Consider the following 25825-nt stretch of genomic DNA (forward strand, 5'->3'; position numbering starts at 1 on the left):
TCTTAATCTTAGTAAAAAATGACTTCTAAGTCTTTCCCCATAGTATATAGTTCCTCACATCACATCACATTGCTGGACCACCCCTTGCCATATGTCTACAAATTTATAACTTGCTCTCAACACTTGTTTCAAAATAAGATAGTGTATGTGCTTTGCACGTATATGTCACGTCAGTCAGTAGTAAAATTATATGCACGAATAAGCTGAGAAGGGTTGTTGGAAGAATAGCTGCGATGAAGATATCAAAAAGGATTCCTCATTCGTTCACAAAATTGTAATGGTGGTAAATTGAAAAAGCTTGAACACTTCAACTATAGGGACTTGTTTGTTACGACTCTTTTTCTTATTAATATATTTTTTTGGACTTTTTTTTTCATATACAAGTGACAAAATCTACTCACATTAATTCTCTATATATTTTCCTTTTATTTATTTGTTATTTTCATTATAATACATAAAAATATTGAATCAATAAATAACTCCTAACTACATTTACCAACTCTATAGTGATTATGATAAAGTAGAAGATGACTACTTAAAAGTTACAATTAGAGAAAACTATAAAACATTTACTAAGAGGCTAACAACACCAACACCAACACCAACAATATATCCAGTATATTCCCACATAGTGGGGTTTGGGGAGGGTAAAATGTATGCAGTTCATACCCCTACCTCCGAAGAAGTAGAGAAGCTGTTTTCGATTTACCAAGAGGCTAACAGTGCTATAATTTTTCCACTAAATCAACTTTAATAACCATGTATTGCCTTAAAAAATAGAACATTATGGAATGTATATGCTATATAAAATTAAGTCGTCATATTGCTATTGCTAGAAAGATAGATGGACCTGGTTTGGGTCTGAGAAATATTCATTTTTTTAGAATTTCTTTTTGGCTATAAAAACTCACAAGTCTCAATCTGTTTTTTTCTTTTTTCACTTCCACTTCTATCATCAAAATTCAAAAACTACTCTAATTTATATTCATGTCCAAACGCAACTTGAAATACAACAATTCCGAAAATTTTTCTTTTTCATGGCCAAACGCCTGCCAAATTTCAATATTTCATTAGAAGTAAACTACCTGAAAGAAATAGCAAATTTTGTTAGGAATATTGCACTCATATTTGTTGTTATCAAGCTTCTTCCTTTTAGTCATTAATCATTTGATAAGAAACCTCAACTACTTCAAAACAATGTAGAGAAGAACCTTTCTGATATTAAACAAAGAATAAAAAACATAGGTCTAATATTGAAGATGAACACCTGACTTATGATAGAAGGCTTTTACATACCCTACAATCTCAAAGGAAGCGAAAAAGGAAAAAGAAAGAAAATTCAAAGTCATTACATACTATAACATATATGGATGTGAATAATAAAGCTTTCTTTTTACCCACCTTCTCCCTCCCCCACCCTTCTGATATTAAACAAATAATAAAAAACATAAGTCTAATATTGAAGATGAACACCTGATTTATGATAGAAGGCTTTTACATACCCCTACAATCTCAAAGGAAGCGAAAAAGGAAAAAGAAAGAAAATTCAAAGTCATCACATACTATAACATATATGGATGTGAATAATAAAACTTTCTTTTTGCCCACCTTCTCCCTCCCCCACCCCCAAATGTAATGTAATGTCACATTCATCGAATCTATCCTAGACACTAAAGGCAAATGTAGGAGCCAAAAGTATATACTCGACCTAATTAAAGCTTTAACACACTGGGTGCAAAATACAATTGGTTTATATAGGCAAATGTAGGAGCCAATTACAATTGGTTTATATAATCAGCTAATGCATTCAATAGTATTGACCAATCATCACATGATCAATATGCTTTAATACAATCACGAAAGGATGTAATGCTGTGGGATGGAGCTGCTCTTTCCTTAATCATGGTTTTGAGTTTAGGAAGCACATTCCCCAATAAATCTTACATGACGCAAATCTAAATTAGTCGGTTTCCAATTCAACATTCAACTATCAAACTCCGAAGGAGAAACCAACATATATATAAACATGGTTGTAAAAATTCTTTATGACTAAACCAAAGTTGAAGACATTTTTGCATCTCCATCTAAATACGTGCATCTCCAATATCCAAATATTATAAAGGTGAGTAAAATAAGTTATTTAAAGGCAAAATGGCTTGATGGACCCTTGTACTATGTCGGTTTTGTAATGTGGATACTACTACTTATATGTTTGTCATTTGAACGCCTCAACTTAATGAAACTCAATATTTTAAGCTCTTTGACCGTTGACCGGATCTATGTAGCATTAAAATTGGTGAGTAGGATATGACGCGTGTATGAGCCAGTAAAAGCAATATGTTTATATTAAAATAAAAATAATTCAAAAAAGGGCCTTTTTTTCCATCTTTTTAAATTTAAAAATTAAAAAATAATACTCTTTTTTAAAAAATATAAAGGCACCCTCCCCAGCACCCCCCACCCACCCCCACCGCCGTACAGCACCCCCCAGTCCTTCTCCCCGAGTACAGCACCCCCACCCTAGCCTCAGCCCCCCCCCCGCATCCAGCACCCCCACCCCACCCCAGCCCCGTCCTACACCCTCAGCCCCCTTCCCCCGCGTCTAGCACCCCCACCCCACCCCACCCCCAGCCTCCTCCCCCACATTCAGCACTTCGACCCCACCCCAGCCCCTTCCACCGCGTCCAGCCCCCCTCCCCATTCCTCAACACCAGACCCCATCCCTTCCCCCCCAAACCAAAAAACGTTTGAATTCACTTTTTATTTTATTTTTTAATTTTTCTTCTCAATTCAAATCTTTTCATATTTTTTTGAATTAAAATTTAAATTTGAAATTTTTTCATATTTTTTTGGGATTAAAATTTAAATTTGAATTGAAAGTGAGTGATAGTGGTTATTGAAAAAATAATGAATTTCATGAATAAGCTTGAAAAAAATTAAAGTTTTTGTGAATTTGTTAAAGATATTCAAATTTAAAAATTGAAAATTCATTATGTTTGTATATATGAATTTATAGTTAAAAATTTAAGTTAGTTGGAGAAAATTTTTTATTATTTGGATTGAATTTGATGTTTAATTTGTGAGCAAAAATAAAATATGATTATTTTAATTTTTCTACAATTTATCAAAAAAATATTTAATTAAATTTATTTTAAGATTTAATTTCTTGTGTAGCATTTTAAAAATGACATGGAATTTAATGTAATACCTGAAAATGACATGGAAGCTGACATGGGGCGAGTGTGTTACACACACCAAAATAGTGTTTAAATGTTGCTTTTTAATGGGTTTAAGGATCCCGATGACAAACATGTAAGTAGGAGTATCCACATTACAAAACGTATATAGTACAAGGGTCCATCGAGCCATTTTACCTATTTTAAACTAAGAAAATAACATATGATAAATGCCAATATAATACATTTGAAAAATATAAGACAAATTGATTAATATAACATAATTGCATATAAAAATGCAATAAAAAAATATGAGAAATTTAGATCAATAAACTAGCGAAAACAGTGTTATGCAGAATAGAGGAGAAAATAAAAAGTCAATGTATTATTCTTAATTTGCAATTGAATTTATATATTTCAAGGGATAAAATTGTTCCTTTCCTTTTAGAATTGGTATGACCATAATTAGAACTTCAATTTGACAATTAAAATACCTACTTTTCTAATACCAAAGTGCCATGAACCTACAATGGTAATACCACTAATATAGTCCTAAACCTAAAAGTGATAAATCTAATCAAAAAATGGAAAAGTAATTCGGGTAAAGAAATTCTAATCTAACATTGAAACCTAAAACTAAATAAAAAATAAATAATAATTATAATTTAAGAAAAATAGTAAATGACAGTTTTATCTATTGTAGAGTCTTTTAATGAAGAGAAAAAAGTTTAAATCACTTTCTAAGAGTCTTCACACTTGTACCAGGCGTTTGGCCATGAAAACTATTTTTTTTTTTTTTTTTTGGATTTGGAGTTTGAATTGGAGTTGAAGTTGAAGTTGGAGTTGTGTTTGACCATGCCTTTTTGAATTATTTTTTTCGACTTTTGGAAAGACTTTTTTAAATATAATTTTATACCCTCACTTTTTAAAAACTATCAAAATCATCCAAATTAACTAATTACTTACAAGATACAACCAAATGTGAGAGGAGACAATAATGTTGCCTTTGTTGTTGGTGTTGCATAAAGAATCACAAGAATGGACGAGTTAAGGTTCCGTTGTATCATGAGGAGAGTTTGAGGAAGAAAAAAATTGAAGGCAAATTGAAGTTGCCTTCAATTTTGAGGTCTTTTATTGATGGACATAGGAAGAAGTGGGCAATGTGGTAGTTAGACATTTAATTCCGGTTGTTGGATGAAATTACTAGGTTGTCTTTGTAAAAATAAAATAAATTTGGGTCATTGTAACAATAACTAAAGTTGAAATTGAAGTTGGAAAAAAGTGAAAACAAGTAAAACTTGTTTTCACTTTTCCAAAAATAATTTGGAATTCTCATGGCCGTCAAACACCCAATTTTCACTAAAGTGAAATAATTTTTCTGAAAATTCTTGTGGCCAAATGGGTCCTTAATATATTATAGATATAAATATGTAGTCGAGAAATCTCCAACTCTACATTAAAGAAATTCTGCTGGAAACTTAAGGGTCATTTGGTTTGGGTTTTAGGAGAGCTAATCTCCACATAAAAGTCAATATAGCTTATGCTTGTTTGGTGGGATTAGGAGAGATTCAATTTTCACATAACTTGTCTTAATTGCTACAACGTGTGATAGCTCTTTTCTATTTTCCAAATAAATCATACTTGTATAAGTTATGGAAGAATCTATAATTATTTTATGTGGGGTATTCAGTGTTAATGATACATGTATTAAAATGGTTAATTGACAACTAATCCTCATAATAGTAAGAAATTTTTTATTTTGTTTAAAAAAATAGACATATTTTAAATTGTATGTTGTATGCTAATATGTAATATATCAAATTAAACATTCTAAAAGATATCATCCCCTGCGTTGTATAATCCTTGCATTATTAGACCCTGTTCCTTGCGTTATTAGTCCTTGTATTACTAACTCTTACATTGCATTTATTATTCCCTGCATTACTAATCCCTGTATTACTAATCCTCGCATAACTAATCCCTGCATTAGTAATCCTTGCATTACTAATCCCTGGATGACTTGTTTGTAAACCAAGCTACCCCTTAATGTTACTGTATATATGGAAAGAGAAAAACAAAAGAGCATTTGAAAGATAGGGACTTACTTTGTATATTTGAGGAGTAGCCTCTTGTTCTTGGTTCCGTCTTGGTGCATGCATGGTGAACTAGGTTTGTCTTGATTATTGTATGTCCTTGTAGAGAACCATGTTATTTTGTATGTCTCTTTACTTCTTGGTTTACAGTCAGTGACGGATCTACAGTGATAATTATGGATTTTGATGAGCTCATTCATTTGGCTCAAACTTTATATACACATTAACAACTGTAATGAAGCAGATATATCTGTTGGATAAACCATAGTTCCGAGAGTGATAAGTTCAGTTACAAAAGCCTTTGGGTGAAAGAAAATTAATACAGTTTATGACCTATAATGCATCTACAACTTTCTGTTTCCCTATCCACAAGACATTGCTTTAATTCACTCTTGTTGCTCATTAGTGCTTGCAAGCACTAATGTGCAGCAAGAATAAGCACTAATGTGCAGCAAGAATTTGGGAATGCAATATCTTGACCTTGTAGAACATTTTTTAGACATCACTAGTGGCTTGTTTTCTTACATCTATGAATTATGCCCTTGTTTTGTTGTGCACCCAAGGGTGTGGCTTAGTGGTTCAATGAAGTGGGGTTGAGCACCATGAGGTCTCGGGTTCAATTCCCAGCAGGGACAAACACTAGGTGATTTCTTCCCATCTGTTCTAGTCTTGGTGGACAGAATTACCTGGTAGTACCTAGGTGGAAGGTGGTAGGTATCCCATGGAATTAGTCGAGGTGCGCACAAGTTGGCCCGAACACCACGGTTATCAAAAAAAAAATATGCACTTGTTTTGTTGTAGTTCCAATGAGCCTGCTTTGATATACCTTTACGGAGCACAAATTGACTGTGTTTCACCGTCCAACCAATTGGTTGGAAGCAAGAGTAATTAAAAGAAATATAGGATGAATAAGTAACTTCTAGTTCCAATGAAGCACAATAAATTAAAATAAAATGAAATAGACAATAAACATCTGGATAAGTAGTTATCTACAGTCTCCCACTTTACCTCCCACTTTACCTGAGCTCTCTCTTTAGAATTTTAAAAGCTTCTTTTGTTACTCCACAATGCTCATTAGTGGAGTAGGTTCCCTTGTGCTGAGAGATCCCATTTTCTTCTTCGTAACTCTGTGGGCCGTTCATGTCCAACTAGGATAGATGTGTCGTGCAAGAAAGATCTTTCTTTGAGGAGAGGGCCAATTCCCTTCTTCATGCCTTCCTTTCTTTTGCAGTTAAACATTGTTTTGCACCTGTAGCTAGTAAGATGATTGTGGAATTGAGTTTTGTTGCAAATTTTTTAGATGATAAATGTCATAATTTCAGGTTCAGAAGTATGTGGAAGGATTATGTTGGGTTTGCCGGTATTATTACCAAGGTGTTTGCTCGTGGCAATGGTTTGTTGTTTTCCTGGATTTCAATAAATAGTATTTTCCACTTCATCTTTATGCATTTCTTGTTAGTTGCTGCTTCATTGAATACGTACTGGTATATCGATGGAGCTGCTGTTTTCTGCATGCTTGCCACATTATGCTGATTACTGTTTGACAATTGTACTTATCATTATGAGGGATGTCATGTACAACTCTTTTTTTATTATCAAGTAAACAATTTCATTAATCAACATGGCCAAAATCGGCTGCATACCAGAGGTATACCAAAAAGCAACAAACATACAAAAACAGATGGTTATCTACAACACACTCCCAATCCTCTATGCAACCAGGAACTCACAGGTGCACCAAAAATAAATAGGGATCAGAGACCACTCCTCAACTAATCCCAAACTATTTCTACCCCTTCAAATGCTCTCCTGTTTCTCTCTTGAAATAATCCACATCTGAGCCAGAGGAGCAATTTTCCAGGCCCTGCACATTCTCCTTCTTCCAACAATGTCCTTTAAAGATTTAGGCATCACCCATGAAATGCCAAACCATCTAATAATATCCCACTACAGTTTCGGGGCCAGGCAACAATGTAGAAGAAGACGATCTACATCTTCACTTGCCTGCTTGCATAAGCAATTCCTCCTTTTGTAGTATACTAGTTGAATTTTCTATTATCCATATATTCATACTTTGCCACTTTGTGAGGATATATTGGGTATGTTGCTGTTGTTGCATATATTCATACTTCATTTTTAAATTGGGGGTGAGAGGTTTGTGGTCTAAACCTGGGGACCTCTCTTCTTTCTACTTTTTTAGATCTCATTATATTTGTGTCGGAGGTGATTTTTCGGTGATAATGGTAGCGTCTGAGTCAACTTGCGCGCACCAGCACATGTATTTTTTGGGATTTCAATCCTGGTTCAAAATTTGTATACACTGCATTGACCGCTTGGCAAGGCTACTCCATACTTGTTTCAAACGTTTTCGGCTAATTCCATTTTGTATGACAACATTAGACTGGATGCAATTTAAACTGCTAAGTTTACTTGATGAATTGTACTAGTGGAAAAGATTTTAAAATAATGTGTGAAGTTAGTTTGGTAGAGAAAGCATCACAACAAAGTTCAAAGTTTGAATAACAAAATTAATTTGAATTCTTGAAAGTTTTGAAAGTCATAAAGCATAATATTATTAGCGGCATGGTGTCAAAACATTTTTGGATGTCCCAAATTGGAAGATTTCATATTAATTGGGATAGAGGGAGAATCTTAGCTACTCTAAACACCTTTTGTCCTTCCTAGTTTTCTGATGGTTCAAGTGACAATGTGCATTTATGATGTCGCTTTTCTTTATAGGTTTTACCCGTATCATTACGCTCCATTTGCTTCTGATCTCAAAGGTCTAGCAGACTTGGAAATTACTTTTTTCCCTGGGGAACCATTTAAGCCGTTTGATCAGCTAATGGGTGTTCTACCAGCTGCAAGGTTATATTTATGTTTTTATACTCCGTATTGAACGAAATGTCGAAGGAAACATCTTTTGGAAAGTGTTGATTATTTCTCTAAGTTATTGGTTATTTGTGGTTCTTTTTGTCTCCCTCTTCACCTGTCCTGCAGTGCAAATGCTCTTCCTGAAAAGTACAGGATGCTAATGATGGATCCATCGTCACCAATTTCTGATTTTTACCCAACAGGTGTGATGTCAACATTTTATTGTAATTCAGTTTACGTTATTTCCCTTATATTCAGAAGTCAATCATTCACCATAAATTCTTTTGTGAATGCAGATTTTGAACTTGACATGAATGGGAAGCGTTTTGCATGGCAGGTAGGTTTACTGCAATTTTCATACGTCTATTGGTTCTCGAGATGATTTATTTTTACTTATTTGAAAGTTTGATATCCTGTACTAATTGTTATTTCCCCTGTAAAATAGGCTGTTGTAAAATTGCCGTTCATCGACGAGAAGAAGTTACTTGCTGAAACAAAGAAGCTTGAAGACACGTTAACGGTATGAAAGAAAAGATTATTTTAGACCTTCTACGGTCTTGTCTCTTGTTTAATACAAGAACAAACCTAAAACACACAAACCAGCCACTAAAGGAAGCAAACAAACACTAAAAATTCGAAATTAACAACACATAGAAGAAAGGGGATGAAGTAGAAGACTCAAAACAGACATAGACATTTTGGATTCAACATAAAAGAAGATAAAAGTGCATAAAATGTAAAGGATAGTAGTGAGACATACACTCACACCAATGAATAGCACCAAGGTGTGTATCAAAAATCAAGACACACAACACCAATGAGAGATAACACCACACTCTTAGGTGGACCAAAGGAATTCACACTCCTCAATCACACCTTTCTTGCCAATTGATCAACACAAGTGAAATCCATCAAATGTATTAATCTCTCAAGTTTCGGCTACACTACACTAAGCTAAAGGAAACTATGAACTACAACTACACTAAGAGTAATACTCACTTTCAATTCATCAAAGTCTAAAAAGAGAAGCTAATTTGTCTATTTATACTATTACATAGTAAATGTCAAAAATACCCTTAATGAATAAGGGAATAGGGGCGCCTCTTGAGTGTGACTTTAGTGTGTAAAATGTCTTCTATACCCTTCACTTGAGGCGCCTCTTGAGTGTAAAGGTTCTCCTTGCTTCTCTTGAACAAGGCTTCAAAAATGCTCCAAAAGGCCTTCAATCACTTGTCAATTCCGAAGCTTGAACCTTTGATAATGCCTTGTACTCTTTAGTGCTCTTTAGGCTTGTATCATTGTTAATAGTATCTACTGTCACCGTAAAAAGGGTAAAAGAGAGCAGTTTAAGTACAACTAGTTTTGCCACCTTAAAAGGACAAAAGAGAGCAGTTTAAGTACAACTAGGTTTACCATCTTCAATTTATGTTACCTCGAATTAAGGTTCTCTAATTATTCCGTCCTTGCTGTAGGTATCTTTTTCAAGAGACACATGCACTTCTAGTAGGTTAGATTGGTGAGTTGTTGAATTGGGACTTACATTGAAAATGCTGAGTTGTCAAACTTTACAGACATTGAAATAAAAAACTAAGGCAATGCATCGTAATTTTCTGGATGGGATTACTAGTGTCTTCAGAATATCTTGAATTCCTCTGTCCAAACTATCCACCAAATGCAAGCAGGAGTGACCTACCACCTGTCCTCTTCACTGTTCCTTCTCCCTACATTCTTCGAGTTGCTCAGAAGGTCTAGCTCTAGCTGGAGCTAGGCATAACCCATTTTGTACCTAATATACAAAAGAACACGCGCCATAGATTTATAGTTCTCTTGCAGTGTAGGAAAAGTTGCTCATTACTTTCACTTTCCTGTCCACATAATATACATCTTGAACAAATCCGTAAACATCTTCTTTGTAACTTTTCTTGAACCAGGCATGCTTTCCTTACCATCAATTATACAAAACAAGATGCCTTCACTGGAATTTTATCTCTCCAAATAAGTTTCCTAGGCCAAATCACATTCTGATGGCTTCTGTGATTCATATGCCAGTAACAGACTTTAATGAAAATTTTCCTGTGCTGTTCAACCTCTATTTAAGTTTGTGTGAGCTCTCAGTAGTACCAGTAAAAGAGTCCAATGGCTGAAGCATTGAGGTAAAACTCTAAATATCCCTATCATTGAGAGCTCTTCTGAAATTCAAACCAAATCTTGTTGACTCCATATTTTATCTATCTTAGCATGCTTTTGTAGACTTATAGATCAAGGAAGGTGCGCTTCAAACTATTAAGACCAAACGAGATAGTCCCTCTCTCACTACCCACAAATGATCTCCACTTTGCCGAAAATTCTTGTCCCCCATTTCTAATGGTTCTCTCGACACTACTACCATGGGAGCTTTTGACTTCATAGGTTATCGTCAGACAATGTAGTGTAAGTGAGGATAGCAATTGCCTTGTGAAGAAGCAGACTAAGCAGACTACAATGGGAGATGAAGGTGATGTGGGTTTACCATATAATGCAGAGCTTGCAAGGCAATTCAGAGATGTTAGCAAGATGTAGAAGCGAATGAGGGTTCAGCGCTTCAGCTGGATGAAGCGAGGCATGTGAGAAGAAGCGTCTGCTTCTGGGCTTGAAGCGCGATGCGACCTGAGCCGATGAAGCAAGCGCTTTTATTTTTTAATTAATAAGTGATCGGTTTTATAGAATAAAATGAGTTGCGATGTACCTGGTTCTTCAGAAAGCATAATAGATAGGGTTTCAGCATACTCTTAATTGCTTCAAGAACTTTTTCTTTTCTTCTTCTTCTGGTTCAGCGGCACAGCGGCACTGCTAGCCTGTTTTTCTTCCTTTTTCCTACTATGTTCTTCACTCTGTTTTCCTCTAGCCTATTTAGCTTTCATTTTCAAATTATATGTTGCTGAATTTGTTTTCTTAACAGTGATTAAATTATATGTTGTTTTTTTTTCTTGTGAAAAATATGAGAGAAAATATTATGAATTGTTGTATCTAAATTATTACATTGAGACCCTATTTATAGACACCTATGTTACTCGGACTGGGCTGTTATGCCGTCAAACCCGTCTCGACGCGACACCGGTGCGTTCGCCGGCGCATGATTCGTCTCGGATTCGGTCAAACGAATCCGGAGACGTTGACCAACATCAAGAAGAAAGTTGGCTTCGTTATCGAAAGGGAGAAACCGGCGAAGGGAGAAAGTCGGCGACTGTGATTGTTGTCGCTGGCGAAAGGGTTGTCGCCGGCGGAAGGGTTATCGTCGCCAGAATTTCGATAGGGAAGAAAGAAAAATCAAATCTGTGCTTGTGGGTTGTTTCCGACGAAAGGGTTGTCGCCGGTGAAAGTGTTATCATCGCCGGAATTTCGATGGGAAGAAAGAGTAGAATGCTCAGATCTGGTGGTGGTCGCCGGAATTTCGCCGGAATGCTCACTGTTGGTGGTCCTATTTTTTAATAATTATATTTTTTAAAAAATAAATTATATTAAAAAGGTAAACCTAATTTATGCAGATCTGGTGAGTGTTTGACTTTTCAAATACTTCTAATTAAAAATAATTTTTTTTTTTCATATAAAAAAAATACTATTCCTAATTTAAAATGTAACTAAAAGAAATTACCTTAAAAGTGAAAAAATTAAAGAATATTTTGTAAGGAATAAAATTTTCTTGACACATAGGAAAAAGTAAATTGAAATGACTATTTAAATATAGAACTATATTTATAATATTTAATTTTTTAGCCGAATCTCTGCACCTGTATCCATAATTGGATTCGCACCCCCGAATCTTAAAAATTAAATTTTGACAAATCTGACTCTCGGATCCGCATCAGTCTCGGATACCCGGACCCGAGTCCATGCAACTTAGATAGACACTACATTCAAATCCTATTCCTAATAGGACACTACATTACAACTCCTTTCTAAGTAGGATTCAATATGCTATTCTTATTCATATTCTAACACTCCCCCTCAAGCTGGTGCATACAAGTCATATGTACCAAGTTTGTTACAAATGTAATTAATACGAGGACTGGTGAAGGACTTGGTGAAAATATTTGCAAGTTGATCACTCGACTTCACAAATTTTGTAACAATATCTCCCGAGAGTATCTTTTCTCTGACAAAGTGACAATCAATCTCTATGTGCTTGGTTCTCTCATGGAACAATGGATTAGATGCAATATGAAGGGTTGCTTGATTATCACATACAAGTTCCATGTTACCAGTTTCTTTAAATTTTAATTCTCTCAGCAATTGCTTGATCCAAACAGCCCGCAAGTTGCTGCAACTATTGCTTGATATTCTGCTTCGGCACTAGATCGAGCAACCACATTCTGTTTCTTACTCTTTCAGGACACCAAATTAGCTCCTACTAAAACACAATATCCAGATATAGAATGTCTATTAGAGGGTGATCCTGCCCGATCAGCATCTGTATATTCAATGATATGTTCATGGCCTCAATCCTCGAAGAGTAGTCCTTTACCTGGAGATGACTTTATATATCGCAAAATCCGAACAACTGCATCCCAATGACTATCACAGGGGGAAATCATAAACTGACTTACAACACTCATAGGAAAAAAGATGTTAGGTCTAATCTCAACTTTCCAACCAACCGCCTATACCTTTCAGGATCACTGAGTGGCCCTCCCTGTCCTAGCAGAAGTTTAGCATTTGGATCCATAGGAGTGTCAATGGGTCGACATCCCATCATTCCTGTTTCCTCAAGAATGCCTAAAGCAGACTTGCGTTGAGAAATAACAATACCTGAGCTGGACTGAGCAACCTCACTACCTAGAAAGTATTTCAATTTGCCAAGGTCTTTAGTCTGGAAATGCCGAAAGAAATGTTGCTTCAAGGTAGTGCTACCATCTTGATCATTGCCGGGGATAACAGTATCGTCAACATAAACCACCAAATAAATACATAGATTTGGTACAGAATCGCAATAAAACACTGAATGATCAGCTCCACTACGAATCATGCCAAACTCCTGAATAACTGTGCTAAACTTTTCGAACCAGGCTTGAGGAGATAGTTTCAAACCATAGTATGACTTGTGCAATCGACATACAAGGCTACTAACTTTCCCTGAGCAACAAAACCAGGTGGTTGCTCCATATAAACTTCTTCCTCAAGATCACCATGTAGAAAAGCATTCTTAATGTCCAACTAATAAAGAGGCCAATGACGAACGGCAATCATAGAGAGAAAAAGACGGACAGATGCTATTTTAGGCACGAGAGAGAAAGTGTTACTATAATCAAGCCCAAATATCTTTGTATATCCGTTGGCAACAAGGTGAGCCTTCAGCCGATCAACCTGGCCATTTGGACCAACTTTGACTGTATAAACCCAACGACAACCAAAAGTAGATTTACCTGCAGGAAGGGAAACAAGCTCCCAAGTACCACTCGTATGTAAAGCAGACATCTCATCAAACATAGCCTATTTCCATCCTGAATGGGAAGTGCTTTACCTATAGTCTTAGGAATGGAAATAGAGGACAAAGATGATACAAAAGCATAATGGGGTGATGACAAATGATGATAACTCAAGAAAGTATAATGTGGGTTAGCATTACGAGTGGATCTTATACCTTTTTGAAGTGCAACTGATTGGCTAGGAAGAGGCAAGTCCGCAGTAGAGGAAGCGTCAGGTGCAGGACATGAATCATTTGGGACTGATACTAGACGTGGGCGGTGGTGATAAGTCAACAGTGGTGGCACTATAGCTGGAGATGGAGAAGTAACCGTAGATTCCTCAAAGATTGGTGTGGGTAAGACTGGAGGTATGGGTAAAACCTCAGAGATATTAAGATGATCAGAAGATGTATAGAAAGGTTGAGATTCAAAGAATGTGACATCAGCGAAAATAAGGTAGCGACCCAGATTAGGTGAATAGCATCGATACCCTTTTTGAACTGAAGAGTAACCTAGGAAGACACATTTGAGAGCACGAGGGGCTAATTTATCTTTTCTTGGGGCTAAGTTATGAACAAAACATGTGCTCCCGAAAATACGAAGGGGATAGAGTAGAGATGTGACTGAGGAAATAGTATGGAATGGGGAACCTTATTCTGGATCGAAGATGATGGCATTCTGTTAATGAGATGACAAGATGTGAGGATCGTATCGCCCCAAAAACGCAGTGGAACATGGGATTCAATGAGAAGAGTGCGAGCAGTCTCAATGAGATGCCTATTTTTCCTTTCTGCTATACCGTTCTGTTGAGGGGTGTATGGACATGATGTTTGGTGAATGATTCCTTGATGAGTCATGAACTCCTGAAACTGGGAGGATAAGTATTCTAAGGCATTATCACTACGAAATACACGAATAGAAACACAAATTGATTTTGTATTTCAGCACAAAAACTTTTGAATATAGAGAATAACTCGGAACGATCTTTCATTAAGTAACCTAAGTACATTTGAAAAATCATCGATAAAAGTAACAAAGTAACGAAATCCTAAGGGTGAACCGACTCTATTAGGACCCCAAATATCGGAATGAACTAATGGTGTTATGGTGTAGCCGGGTTAGTAATCCGAGGCTTGTACATAGGTGTCCTTGGTTTGTGTGTGTATGGTACGACTAGGTGGAAGCCCTATGTCTTATGTCTTAGTCCCTATTTTCTTTTTTCGCGTCGCTCTTATTTTCGCATATTTCGTATTTCTCTGATTTTCAATTTACTATTTCTTATTCCTGATTTTATTATGTCATCCATCCACTTGTTACTATCCTTTAGCTTGAGCCGGGGGTCTATCGGAAACAGCCTCTCTACTTCTTCGGAGGTAGCGGTATGGTCTGCGTACATCTTACCCTCCCCAGACCCCGCTTGGTGGGAATACACTGGGTTTGTTGTTGTTGTTGTTGTAGACTTTAAGCGACTCTCAATACTACGTGAAAAAGTAGCACGAGTGTGTTTCCCAAGTTGACACGACTGACAATCTAATGTGGATAGACTAGACAAACTAGGCACCATCTTTTGTAGCTTGGATAGACTAGGATGTGCCAAACGTTTGTGAATAAGGTTGGGAGGATCTGTAGCGGAGCATGCTGTGAAGGAATTTGAAGAGGTAAGATGGTAAAGGCCCTGTGGTTCATGTCCTATGCCAATTGTCTATCCCATTTTGCGGTCCTGCATTAGAAAAGAATCATCAAAAAAAGTTATACTACAATTAAGGGCACGTGTCAAACAATTAACAAATGCAAGATTAAAAGGACAACCAGGGACATAAAGAACAGAGTCTAGAGTGATAGAAGATAAGGTTTTGGCTTGTCCAACTCCTTTTGGCTCTGTTCGAATTCCATTAGCTAAAGTAATAGCAGTAAGAGATTGTGAATAAACAAATATCAGACAGAAGTGATTTGCCACCAGAAATATGGTCAGAAGCACCTGAGTCCACAACCCATGATCCAAAGGTAGGAGATTTTGCAGTTGAGGCTATTGGTAGAAATATATGCTTACTTGCTTGATATTGAAGATACTCATTATATTCCTTGTCAGATAAATATGCACGTTGATCACATGTGGTGTTAGACTGAGCAATATGAACATTTTTGGATAGTCGACCATGCAAAGAATAGCATATTCCACGAGTATGTCTTAAGCCTTTTACAATAACTACACTTAGGTCGAGAATAGCATACGCCACGAGTATGTTCAAACCTTTTACAACAACTACACCTAGGTCGAGATCTTCCAAATCGACCTTCCCTTCGTTGATTTTAACAATGCTTAAACTGTCTAAGATGTTGCTGAATTTTTGTTTCTTAACAATGCTTAAATAAGTTGTTGAATTTTTCTAAATAGTGATAAAATTCTAATGTTTATTATTTTCTTAAATCTTAACTGCGATAAAAAATGGCTGACCCGACATGAAAATATGGGGAAAAAGAATTAGTGAGACCAATAGGACAACAATTGTATATCTGTTTTGTGCTAAGACAACTCAAGCGGAACCTTTTTTTAGTTTTTAATATGAACTTCCACTTATATATATTGTCTCTATTTATTTAGGTCATTTTTCTTTTAACTTGCATTCACTTCAATGAAGCGAGCACTTCGTGTCATGCTTCGCTTATAGCATAAAGCAGACCCTTGTCGCTTCTTCTCACTTCACACTCCCCTAAACCCTGTGCAGCACTAGCTAGGTTGGCGTAGTTGCCATAAAAAAGCTAGCCAGTAAAGTAGGTCAGTCAGTCAGGCGATTGTACAAGGAAGCTAACATGCGGATGAGGTTGAAGGGGTCTTGCTCAACCTTTGGATTATCGCAAGCACAACCTTTGACCTCTTCGTGGACAACCTCTCCATCGTTCAATTATTCTTGGGGCTTGCTGCGGTTAGGTGTAAGAAGCCCCACCGGGGAAAAGTGTATTTCATTTATCAATTCTTTGTTGCAATCTCTTTGATCCACCCCTTATGAAAAAACGTAATACGCCTTGAGGAAGTACGTGCATACTTCTTTGTATTCTAAGTTAATTATCTCAGTGTTTGTTTTCCAGCAGGGTGATGAAAATTTACGAGAAACAATTGGGCGTATTATATGTGCTAATTGCCATTTAGCTAATAAGCCTGTGGAGATTGAGGTTCCATAGGGAGCCATGCATTCCTCACGGGCTGGGTCTTGCATTTGCGGTATCCAATCAGATCTACCTGCTACTGGCTAAGGAACAATAAGTTAAGCAAGGTCTAGGAGATTGATAAAAGAACCTGGCCAAAATCGGTCTTGTGTTCAATTCCTCGGTTGGAAGAATTTCTATCTGGTAGCTGTCTTTCCCTTCTCTTAGAAAACATAGTTCAATTTAAGCTTTTGGCTTGCGGGATCCACTGATTTTCCATTCCATATTTCTGTGTGATGAAATTTCTCCATGATGCCCTATCATCGTTGAACTTCCATCTCCATTTTTAGAGGACTTCTATTGTGTAACCTCAGATTCTTAATGCCCATAGCCATTTCTGTGTGATGAAATTTCCTCATGGTGCCTTATCATCGTTGAACTTCCATAGCCATTTTTTAGTAGACTTCTATTGTGTAACCTCAGATTATTAATGCCCAAAGCACCCTGCTTCTTGCTTATAGTTAGGACTTCCCATCTCACCAGATTGATGCTTCTGTTCACGTTGCCTTACCAAAGGAAATCTCTCCTTAGCGGCCTAACTTTTTGCTACCCTTGTAGCAATTGGAAAGACAAACTTCATATAAAGTGGGAAGAGCATTCAACACTGAGTTGATAAGTGTCTGTCTTCCTCCTAAAGAAATCTTATTTCAAATTTGAGCAATGGTGGATGAGAGTGGAAGGTTTGTCTGAGAAGATCAAGGAGTGGTGGGAATCCTTCAACACTAAGGGCACAGTTTCCTTTGTTCTAGCCTCTAAATTGAAGATGTTTAAAGTAAAATTAAAGGAGCGGGGGTTGGAAAACAAAAATAATTCAAAACAGGAGGAGGAGGATATCCTCCCTCAATGGTCAATCCTAGAGAAGATACAGGAGTTGAAGACATTGATAGAGAATGAAAAACTACAGTTGTCCATGGAATTTGAAGAGGTGGCCAGTAGTCAAGAAATAGGCTGGAGGCAGAGATCAAGGGTGCAATGGCTCAAACAAGGAGATAAAAACACCAAATACTTCCATAGGATTGCCACAACTCATAGAGGTTTGATACTATAGATTTTCTGATGATGGAGGTGGAGCTCTGTTACAGAACCAGAAGACATCAAAGGGGCTATCATCAGTTCTATCAAAACCTATACAGAGAAACCAAACAGTGGAGACCTGAGTTCAGTCTACAGGGGTTGAAAGTATAAGTCAGGAAGAGATTCAGTGCTACAAAGACAATTTGTTGAAACTGAAGTGTACAACTAGGTTATGCTCTGTGCTAGTGATAAGGCACCGGGACCAGATGGTTTTCCTATGAGTTTCTTTCAGAAATTTTGGGAGGTATTAATAGAAGACTTCATCAATGCAGTAAGACAGTTTCAATAGAGACAGAAATTTGAGAAAAGCCTCAATGCCACTTATGTGGCCCCAGTGTTTTGGACGACGAAAGGTGACAAGGCTCTGCTGGCGAGGCAAGCAGCGAGGTGGTCGCCTTTTGGAAGTGCGGCGACAATTAATACCGAAAGATTAAAATATTTAATTGCATATATAAATAATCAAATCTTAATAACAATAATATGTTAGCAAATATTTCAAGTCAAAAACTAAAACTAGATAGTAGATATTATTTTGTACTCTGGAAAAAAAAAACAGAGGAAGAAGTAGAAGAAGAAAAACAGAGGAGAAAATCTGAGGAAGAAGTAGAAAGAAGGAAAAAAAATCAAGAAGAAATCAATAGACTATGATGGACCAGTGAAGGAAATAAGAAAAAAGTAGAAAAAGAAAAAGAAAACATAGAAATGACTTACCAGTCGTCGCCTACCGGAGTTGCCAGAATCACCCGTAGTCGCAGTCACCTCTCAGTGGTTGCAGTCAAAGCAAAATAGAAATAAAAGCCCTAAAATTACCTTTTATCCTTAAAATCCTAATTTTCTTCTAAAAAAAATAAAAAGGCGTCGCCTTTAGCGCTTCGTCGCCTTTTGCAGGTTGCATCGCCACGAAGGCATATGGCGACACTTCCTCGCCTCGCCTCGCCGTTCGCCATTGGCAACATGGCGCTTGCCATTGATAACGCTGTGTAGCCCTCATACCAAAGAAAACATGGGCTGAAGAACTCAAAGATGCCATTAAGCCTCACTGGTGGAGTTCATAAAGTTTTTGCCAAGCTCCTGACAGAGAGATAAAAGGGTGGTGAGCAAACTAGTCAACAAACACCAGTAGGCTTTCATCCAGGGCAGACAAATCATAGATGCATCGCTCATAACCAGTGAATGTGTGGATTCTAGATCAAAAGGGGAGGTCCTGGAATCATGTGCTTGACATAGAGAAAGCATATGACCATGTAAATTGAGAGTTGCTTCTCAACATTTTGGAACAAATGGGTTTTGGGGAACTAAGTTGCTCGGACTCTTTAAAGATGTGGCCACACCTGTGTCGGATCCTTCAAAAAATGCACTATCTTGAAGGATCCGACACGTACCCAATGACATTTTTGAAGAGTCCGAGCAACATAGTTGGGGAAAAATGGTTGAAGTGGATTGGATTTTGCATCAAAACTGTCAGGTTCTCAATTCTCATTAATGGAGAATTTGCTTGTTTTTTTTTTTTCCATCAGAGAGTCTGAGATCCTCTATCCCCTTTCCTCTTCATACTAGTCATGGAGGGTTTCAATAGCATGATGAGGGTGGCCATTCAGAAAAACTGGTTTAAGGGGTTCAATGTTGGCAATCAGGCAGGATGGATATGAAGATTTGCCACCTTTCATATGCTGATGATACTACCATCTTCTATGATGCTAAGACAAATCAAATTAGTTTCATCAGAATGATTTTAGTAATCTTTGAGGCAGTTTCTAGGCTTTCAGGCAACTGGAGGAAGAGCAGCACCTTTCAAGTCAAGGTCTCTAACCTACAATGCTTGACCAACATCCCGAATTGTCGAATTGAGAATTTTCCAACCACATACTTGGGGATGCTGTGAAGCAGAAATGAAATAAGAGAAAATCAGCTTTTTAAGATTAGTCAACCGAGAAATAACATTATAACAAAGATAGATGTCATTTGGGTACAGCCCATGAGCATTTTCCCAAACCTAAGGAGCACGTTTGGAATGGTCGGAACAACGACATCAACTTCGATTAATAGATTTCCGTAATAGACCACACAATTGAGCATCAATCTTCTCCCGTTTGCCTTTATTATTTTCATCAACATTCTTAGCCTGTTTAACCAAGTGGTCTTGAATACCCTTGTCCGTTGCACCATAGAGCAAGCATTAGATGAAGCCGACTTTGTCCATCTTGCATATCAACTTCCTCTATCGATGGCATCGCCGCCCAACACAGAGAATGAACATGGTCGGTAGGTAATTAATCTTTGTTTGGATAGCAATATGGTACACGCATCAAGCGATGATCTTTGCTTTTCTATCCCCGACATTCAAAAGAAAGGGGAAAAAGGAGAGTTAAAAGAACCATATAGATAAAGATCGAGAGCCTTGGATCGGGGTTGAACCATATCCCCCTTTGCTGAACAGAGGAAGACCAAGATAAGTAGTTAACACTGCCTATCAAGGGTTCAGTGGTGATGGAGTGGTTCGGGTTGCTGGAAACCATGGGTTTAGAAGAAAATATATGAACTGAGAGACATATTGTAAATGTTACCAAATTTGAAAAATCTGCAATTGCAGGAATCTAGATGCAAACGTTGACCGGAATCCCAAAAAAAATGGATAGTCATTGAGAAAGTTCAGATCGGTCTATCAAAATTTGAAAGCTACGATCAACATGGGATGGCTATTGATGGTGGACTTGACTGGGTTTTGCTCGCACCGGAAGTCTGAGTGTCGTGTGGTATTGGTTTGGTCACAACACCTTCGAAAACAGATATATGTTTAGACAACCAAAAAAATAGCCGAAAAAATGCATTTGAAATTTCTCTTCCAATGTTGTTGGCTTTAACCAGGCTCGATGCCATCTGAAGTGGAAGAGAAATAAGAGAAAACTCAGCTTTTTCAAAACCGAGAAATAATATTATAAAAATGATAGATGTCATTTGTGTATAGCGCATAGGCCTTTTCACGAACCAAGAAGCAGGTTTGGAATGGTCGAAACGACGACATCAACTTCGAATAAATAGATTTTGCATAATAGACTACACAAGTGAGCATTAATATTCTCCAATTACCGTTATCTTTTTTCATCCACATCCTTAGCCTATTTAACCAAATGGTTTTAACCCCTTGTCCTTTAAAAAGGATGGACAATTGGTCCCCTTAAATGAACTCAGCATTCCTTCCCTCAAGAGCTAACTTTTGGGGTTCAGTTTGGCCCAATATCCATTTCTTTACATGGTATCAGTGTCAGACCCATCCCAATTCTTTGTTCACCGATATTGGGCCTCTATATTATAGTCAGCTCCAGTTAACAAGACCTTAACCAGACCCGAGCGTGCGGGGAGGGCTAAAGAGTCCTACATCAGAAAGTGGATGGACAATTGGTCTCCTTAAATGGACTTGGGAAATTCTCCCCTCATGAGCTAGCTTTGGAGGTAGAGTTACACTCGGGATCCATTTCATTACACATGCCATTGTGAAATTATCACAAGCAGCTACAAATTTGGGATGGGATTATCGAGAATACTGAGATTGAGACTCTCGCCCAGGCACGCTTAGTTGTACTGTATTGGCCAAATGGATGCCCTTACCAGAAAGTGCACATGAACTGTTGGAACTGGTTGGAAATTGTATTGTCTGGTTGATTTGAATAGTTGATTACTGGAGAAGAACAACTTTTGCCGAATACTGACCAGCGGAACTCTCATGCGCCGATGCATGGCTAGATCTTGCCAAAAAATCTGAGGTCTTTTTGTGTGTGGTAAATAGTCTGCTGGTGGAGTTTATCCGTTTTTGGTTGCGGATGGAGGACTTTGTGGTGGTGTTGGTTTCTGCACAATGCCAAGGCCAACAGAAAATGAACTCATAAACAACAACTGGAATAAACAAAGGACGTTCTTTTCTTCCTAGATGTTGCTGATAAGATACATGACCACTTTAGGGTAACAACACTGATACCATGTTAGAAAGTAAGACAAAGGTTATGAGAATTAATAGAAACTCAGCTTGATTATTTCCTCAAGGCATTGGGTTTTAAATTGCTAGATGCACAGAGTTTAAGAAAGTAAAGAGAATCAAAATACATAAGTACAAGAGTAAATCAAACTATACTGTATTTACAAGATCCTTAATATTCTAGAATATCTACGAGATTCTAACAAACTACATACAGTTATATAGCTTTCCCATGTTCCATCGAAATCACTACAGCAGAATACCGTATGTTTTCACTGTGGCTATCTCGGATCGTCTCCGTCTGTGTGGCGCTTGAAATCACTGATCATAGTATTTATATTTATTGCTATATTTTACCCTAACTAGCTGCTTAAAGCTGCGGTGTTTGTAGTTAACATGGATGTTCATTGTTCAGAAGTCTCAAGGTATTAGCCCTTAAACAATCGCACCTCCTTTGTATGTCCATAAGCAAACAATCATACTTAACATTAAGAGAGTTTTTCATGGGAGTTTAGTGTGGTCATGAGTATCCATCGAGCCCTTTTTAGTCTCTGGAGCTTAACTGCAGAAAAATCCTGGAAGATGGTGTAATATTTGTAATGCATATTAGAGTAGTTCTTTTCTCATTGTCATTTTGTATTTTGGCAGAATGAGGAGCAACTAAGGAACAGTGTAATGTTTGATTTGCTGTATGTTCATCATCACCATACTTTGGCTCCATATATCATTTCGTACTATCATCACAATTATAAACAAAGGCCATGGCCTATTGATGCGAATCTGAGGTTGGTCATCTGATTTAATGCTCAAATTTTCAATTCTTTTTTTTATGCTGATTGTTTTATGGTTCCTCAAGCGCTCTTCTGTTCCCTTTTTCACAGCAGTGCAATGAATGGGTTCATTTGGTTATCTGGGAGGAATGGCCTGAGAGATAGGGTTCCTTCTCCACTTAATGGATTTGGAGATATCTTAAATAATAAGATTTTGTGAGTTTACTTGTGGCAATTCTAGACTTCTATCCTTTCGAATTGTGATTGTGACATGTTCAATATCTCAATTGCCTGAGAAAATACCTCTTTAAACTTCTTTTTTGGTGGCCAGAAATATTACCTTTTTGAATCCAGTACCTCACACACACATTCCAAGGCCTCCTCCTGGAGTATTTATGCCCAAAAAGGTTTGTAAAGGATCCATGATTTGCTTAGTTGCTGTTGTACATTTGGGAGCATTCTAACCAATAATAACCAAATCATAAAACTGCTTAACCATTGATTTCATGACAGATTTGTAATTTAACAAGAGTATGTACAGTAATGATTTTTTCAGTTTCTTTATTTGAATCAGCGTATACCTTTATAAAGTGGATTCTAGTTCCAACTTGATCTAGTCAGTGTAGTTATTTATGTGGTGTTTCCTGCTATGATAGATTAGAACATATCCTTTGAGATTAAAGAGATGCCAACTCTTTGAGATGGCGTAGGAGCTTGAGTTTATTTAATAGATAAATTCTAATATTTCTTCAATTCAAGTTAATCTGCTGTTCATATTTTCTTGTAATTTGATGCACATCTTTGCTGTTTAAGGTCCACTGTCTGGCTGAATAGGTTGCATTCCTGTTTTTAGAAAAATTGAGTGTATTTTTTAAATTTGTACTGCAGATACTGAGAGCTGTTGATATAAAACCTTTCCCTGTATTATGGCATGAAGATCACGGTACCCGGCGCCAGCTTGGCAAAGATAGGTAAATCTGATCTTTGCCGTGTATTGTGGCCCTTGGGGTCTCTGCATTTCAATGATAATCTACAAGTAGTAGTAATCTACAAGTAGTAGTAATAACAGAAATTTTCTGTACTGAGTAATGATCTTGTGAATGTAATTTCGTCATACAAGTAATCAACTGATGATATGAGTGGTTTTTTTGTTTTGTACAGGGGTTCTGTACCCGGGGCAATAGCAGGGCCTTCTCTGGGGGAAGCAGCACATCGGTTGCTTAAGAACACATTGAATATCAAACCTGATGGAACAAACTTTGGAGTGTTGGATCAATCAAATTCTCGAAATTTTTCGAACCATGTTTTGAATAGGTCAAGGCCAGCTGGATCATCTGGCTATGAAGATGGATTCTATGATCAAATGAGTCGTAGGAATTTGTCTTCTAATCACAGGCCACACTTTCCTGGACCTGCTGGGCGTGCAAGTGGCTTCTTTGAGGACCCTTCTTATTTCCCTAACAATTTTATGCCTCGTGGTGCATCTGGGAACTCCAGATATGCTCCTTCCCCTTATGAGTTGCGAAACACTAGGCAAAATTTCAGGATGCAAGATAGACATTCATATCTAGACCAGTACCATGGCATGAGAAATGAGATGTCAGTGTTGACAATCGAAAGTGGTGCAATAACGGGGCCTTATTCAACTCTGCCAAGAATGTCAAATTCTGGACAACTATCTAACGTCCGTCCACACCCATTCACACAAAATGTGGGTCCTCTTCCTTCACCCCCGCTGCAGTGGATTAACAAACCTGCAAGGGGAGCCACACCAATGTGCATAAAGCATGAAGAAACTTCAAAAGGGCTGGGGTACGACAAGCAAGTCAAGCAGGTTTACCAAATCAAAGCCCGGCCTACTCGGAGTCCTCAAGTACCGGAATAAAACGGTGATATTTGAGTTATTTTGATCTTTGCTTTTCCTGTTGATAGTGAATCTCATAGACATAGTGAGAGGACTTGTCTCATATTTGTATCCTCACATGAAGGATTTAGCTCGTCTCTTTAACATTATATATGGATGGGAAGCTCCAGCATTTTATATTTGGTTTGTTAAAACTCACTACACTGCGATGCACATTTCACACACAAGGCTAAGAAGCAAAGCTTCATTTGATGAAGAAGAAAAGTAGTTACGTTATAATATACCTAGTATATTTCCATCAAGTGGGGTTTGGGAAGGGTAAGTGTAGGCAATCCATACAACTACCTCAGAGGTGAGATAGAGAGGTAGAGAGGTGGTTATCGATAGACTCCCGACTCAAAATAAAACAATCTAGACAAGGAGTATTAAAAGGACAAACATACAATAGAAATCAACACATCCATCAATACTATATACAAGATACACCAGGTCATACAACAAATGATACATCCTAAACTAATATTAACCTTCTACCCTAATTCGTCTCCTCCACAACTTTCTTTCTAGGGTCATGTCCTCGGTAAGTTGGAGCTGTTCCATGACATGTCTAATCACCTCGTTCTAATATTTCTTTTGGTCTACCTCTATCTCGCTTGAAAACATTCGTAGCCAATCTCTCACACCTTAGCATAGGGGCATCTGTGCCCCTTATCACATGATCGAACCATCTTAACCTCGCTTCCCTCATCTTGGCTTCTACCGAGCCCACTTTCACCTCTCGAATAACCTCATTTCTAATTCTATCTTTCCTACTACACTTACACATTTATTGAAACATTCTCATCTCCGCCTTCTTCATTTTGTGGATGCGGGCCTTCTTTATAGGCCAACACTCTGTCCTATATAACAAAAACGGTCTAATCACTACGCTGTAGAACTTGCCTTTTAAGTTTAAGAGGCATCTTTTCGTCACACAAGATTTTAGAGGTGAGCCTCCATTTCGTCAATCTGATAAGTGACATCTTCGTTAATCTCTTTGTTTCGTGGAATCATAGATCTCAGATACTTGAATCTATCTCTCTTATGATAAAATGAGTGTCAAGCTTAACAACCACATTGGACTCGTGAGACACCTCGTTGAAAATATTTTGTCTTGGACCTACTTAACTTAAACCCTTTAGACTTAAGGATTTTCCTCCAAACCTCCAATTTAACATTAACTCCACTATGTGTCTCATCAATCAAGACCACATCATCCGCAAAAAGCAAACAATAAGATACCTCACCTTGAATTTGCTGTATTAAAATGTCCATCACCAAGACAAAAAGAAACGGACTAAGCGCAATCCTTGGTGTAAC

General features: G+C 37.4%; 1 protein-coding gene across 10 annotated transcripts in view; it reads left to right on the plus strand.

Moving 5' to 3' along the window:
- Positions 1 to 24645, plus strand: part of LOC107849685 (5'-3' exoribonuclease 4) — a 65157-nt gene extending 40512 nt beyond the window's left edge. For 7 of the 10 annotated variants that reach the window (XM_016694238.2, XM_047401854.1, XM_016694237.2 and 4 more), the window contains 10 exons: positions 6592 to 6662; positions 8009 to 8137; positions 8270 to 8346; positions 8440 to 8480; positions 8589 to 8663; positions 22481 to 22617; positions 22714 to 22818; positions 22934 to 23009; positions 23491 to 23573; positions 23764 to 24645. In XM_016694238.2, the coding sequence (XP_016549724.1) occupies positions 6592 to 6662; positions 8009 to 8137; positions 8270 to 8346; positions 8440 to 8480; positions 8589 to 8663; positions 22481 to 22617; positions 22714 to 22818; positions 22934 to 23009; positions 23491 to 23573; positions 23764 to 24487 (1518 nt within the window). In that variant the 3' untranslated portion in view covers positions 24488 to 24645. The remainder of the gene's footprint in view (positions 1 to 6591; positions 6663 to 8008; positions 8138 to 8269; positions 8347 to 8439; positions 8481 to 8588; positions 8664 to 22480; positions 22618 to 22713; positions 22819 to 22933; positions 23010 to 23490; positions 23574 to 23763) is intronic. The other 3 variants (XM_047401855.1, XM_047401856.1, XM_016694239.2) reach the window with 1 other exon arrangement.
- Positions 24646 to 25825: the final 1180 nt, after the last annotated feature.

This window comes from Capsicum annuum, chromosome 12, assembly GCF_002878395.1.
Source record: "Capsicum annuum cultivar UCD-10X-F1 chromosome 12, UCD10Xv1.1, whole genome shotgun sequence".
Taxonomy (NCBI): Eukaryota; Viridiplantae; Streptophyta; class Magnoliopsida; order Solanales; family Solanaceae; genus Capsicum; species Capsicum annuum.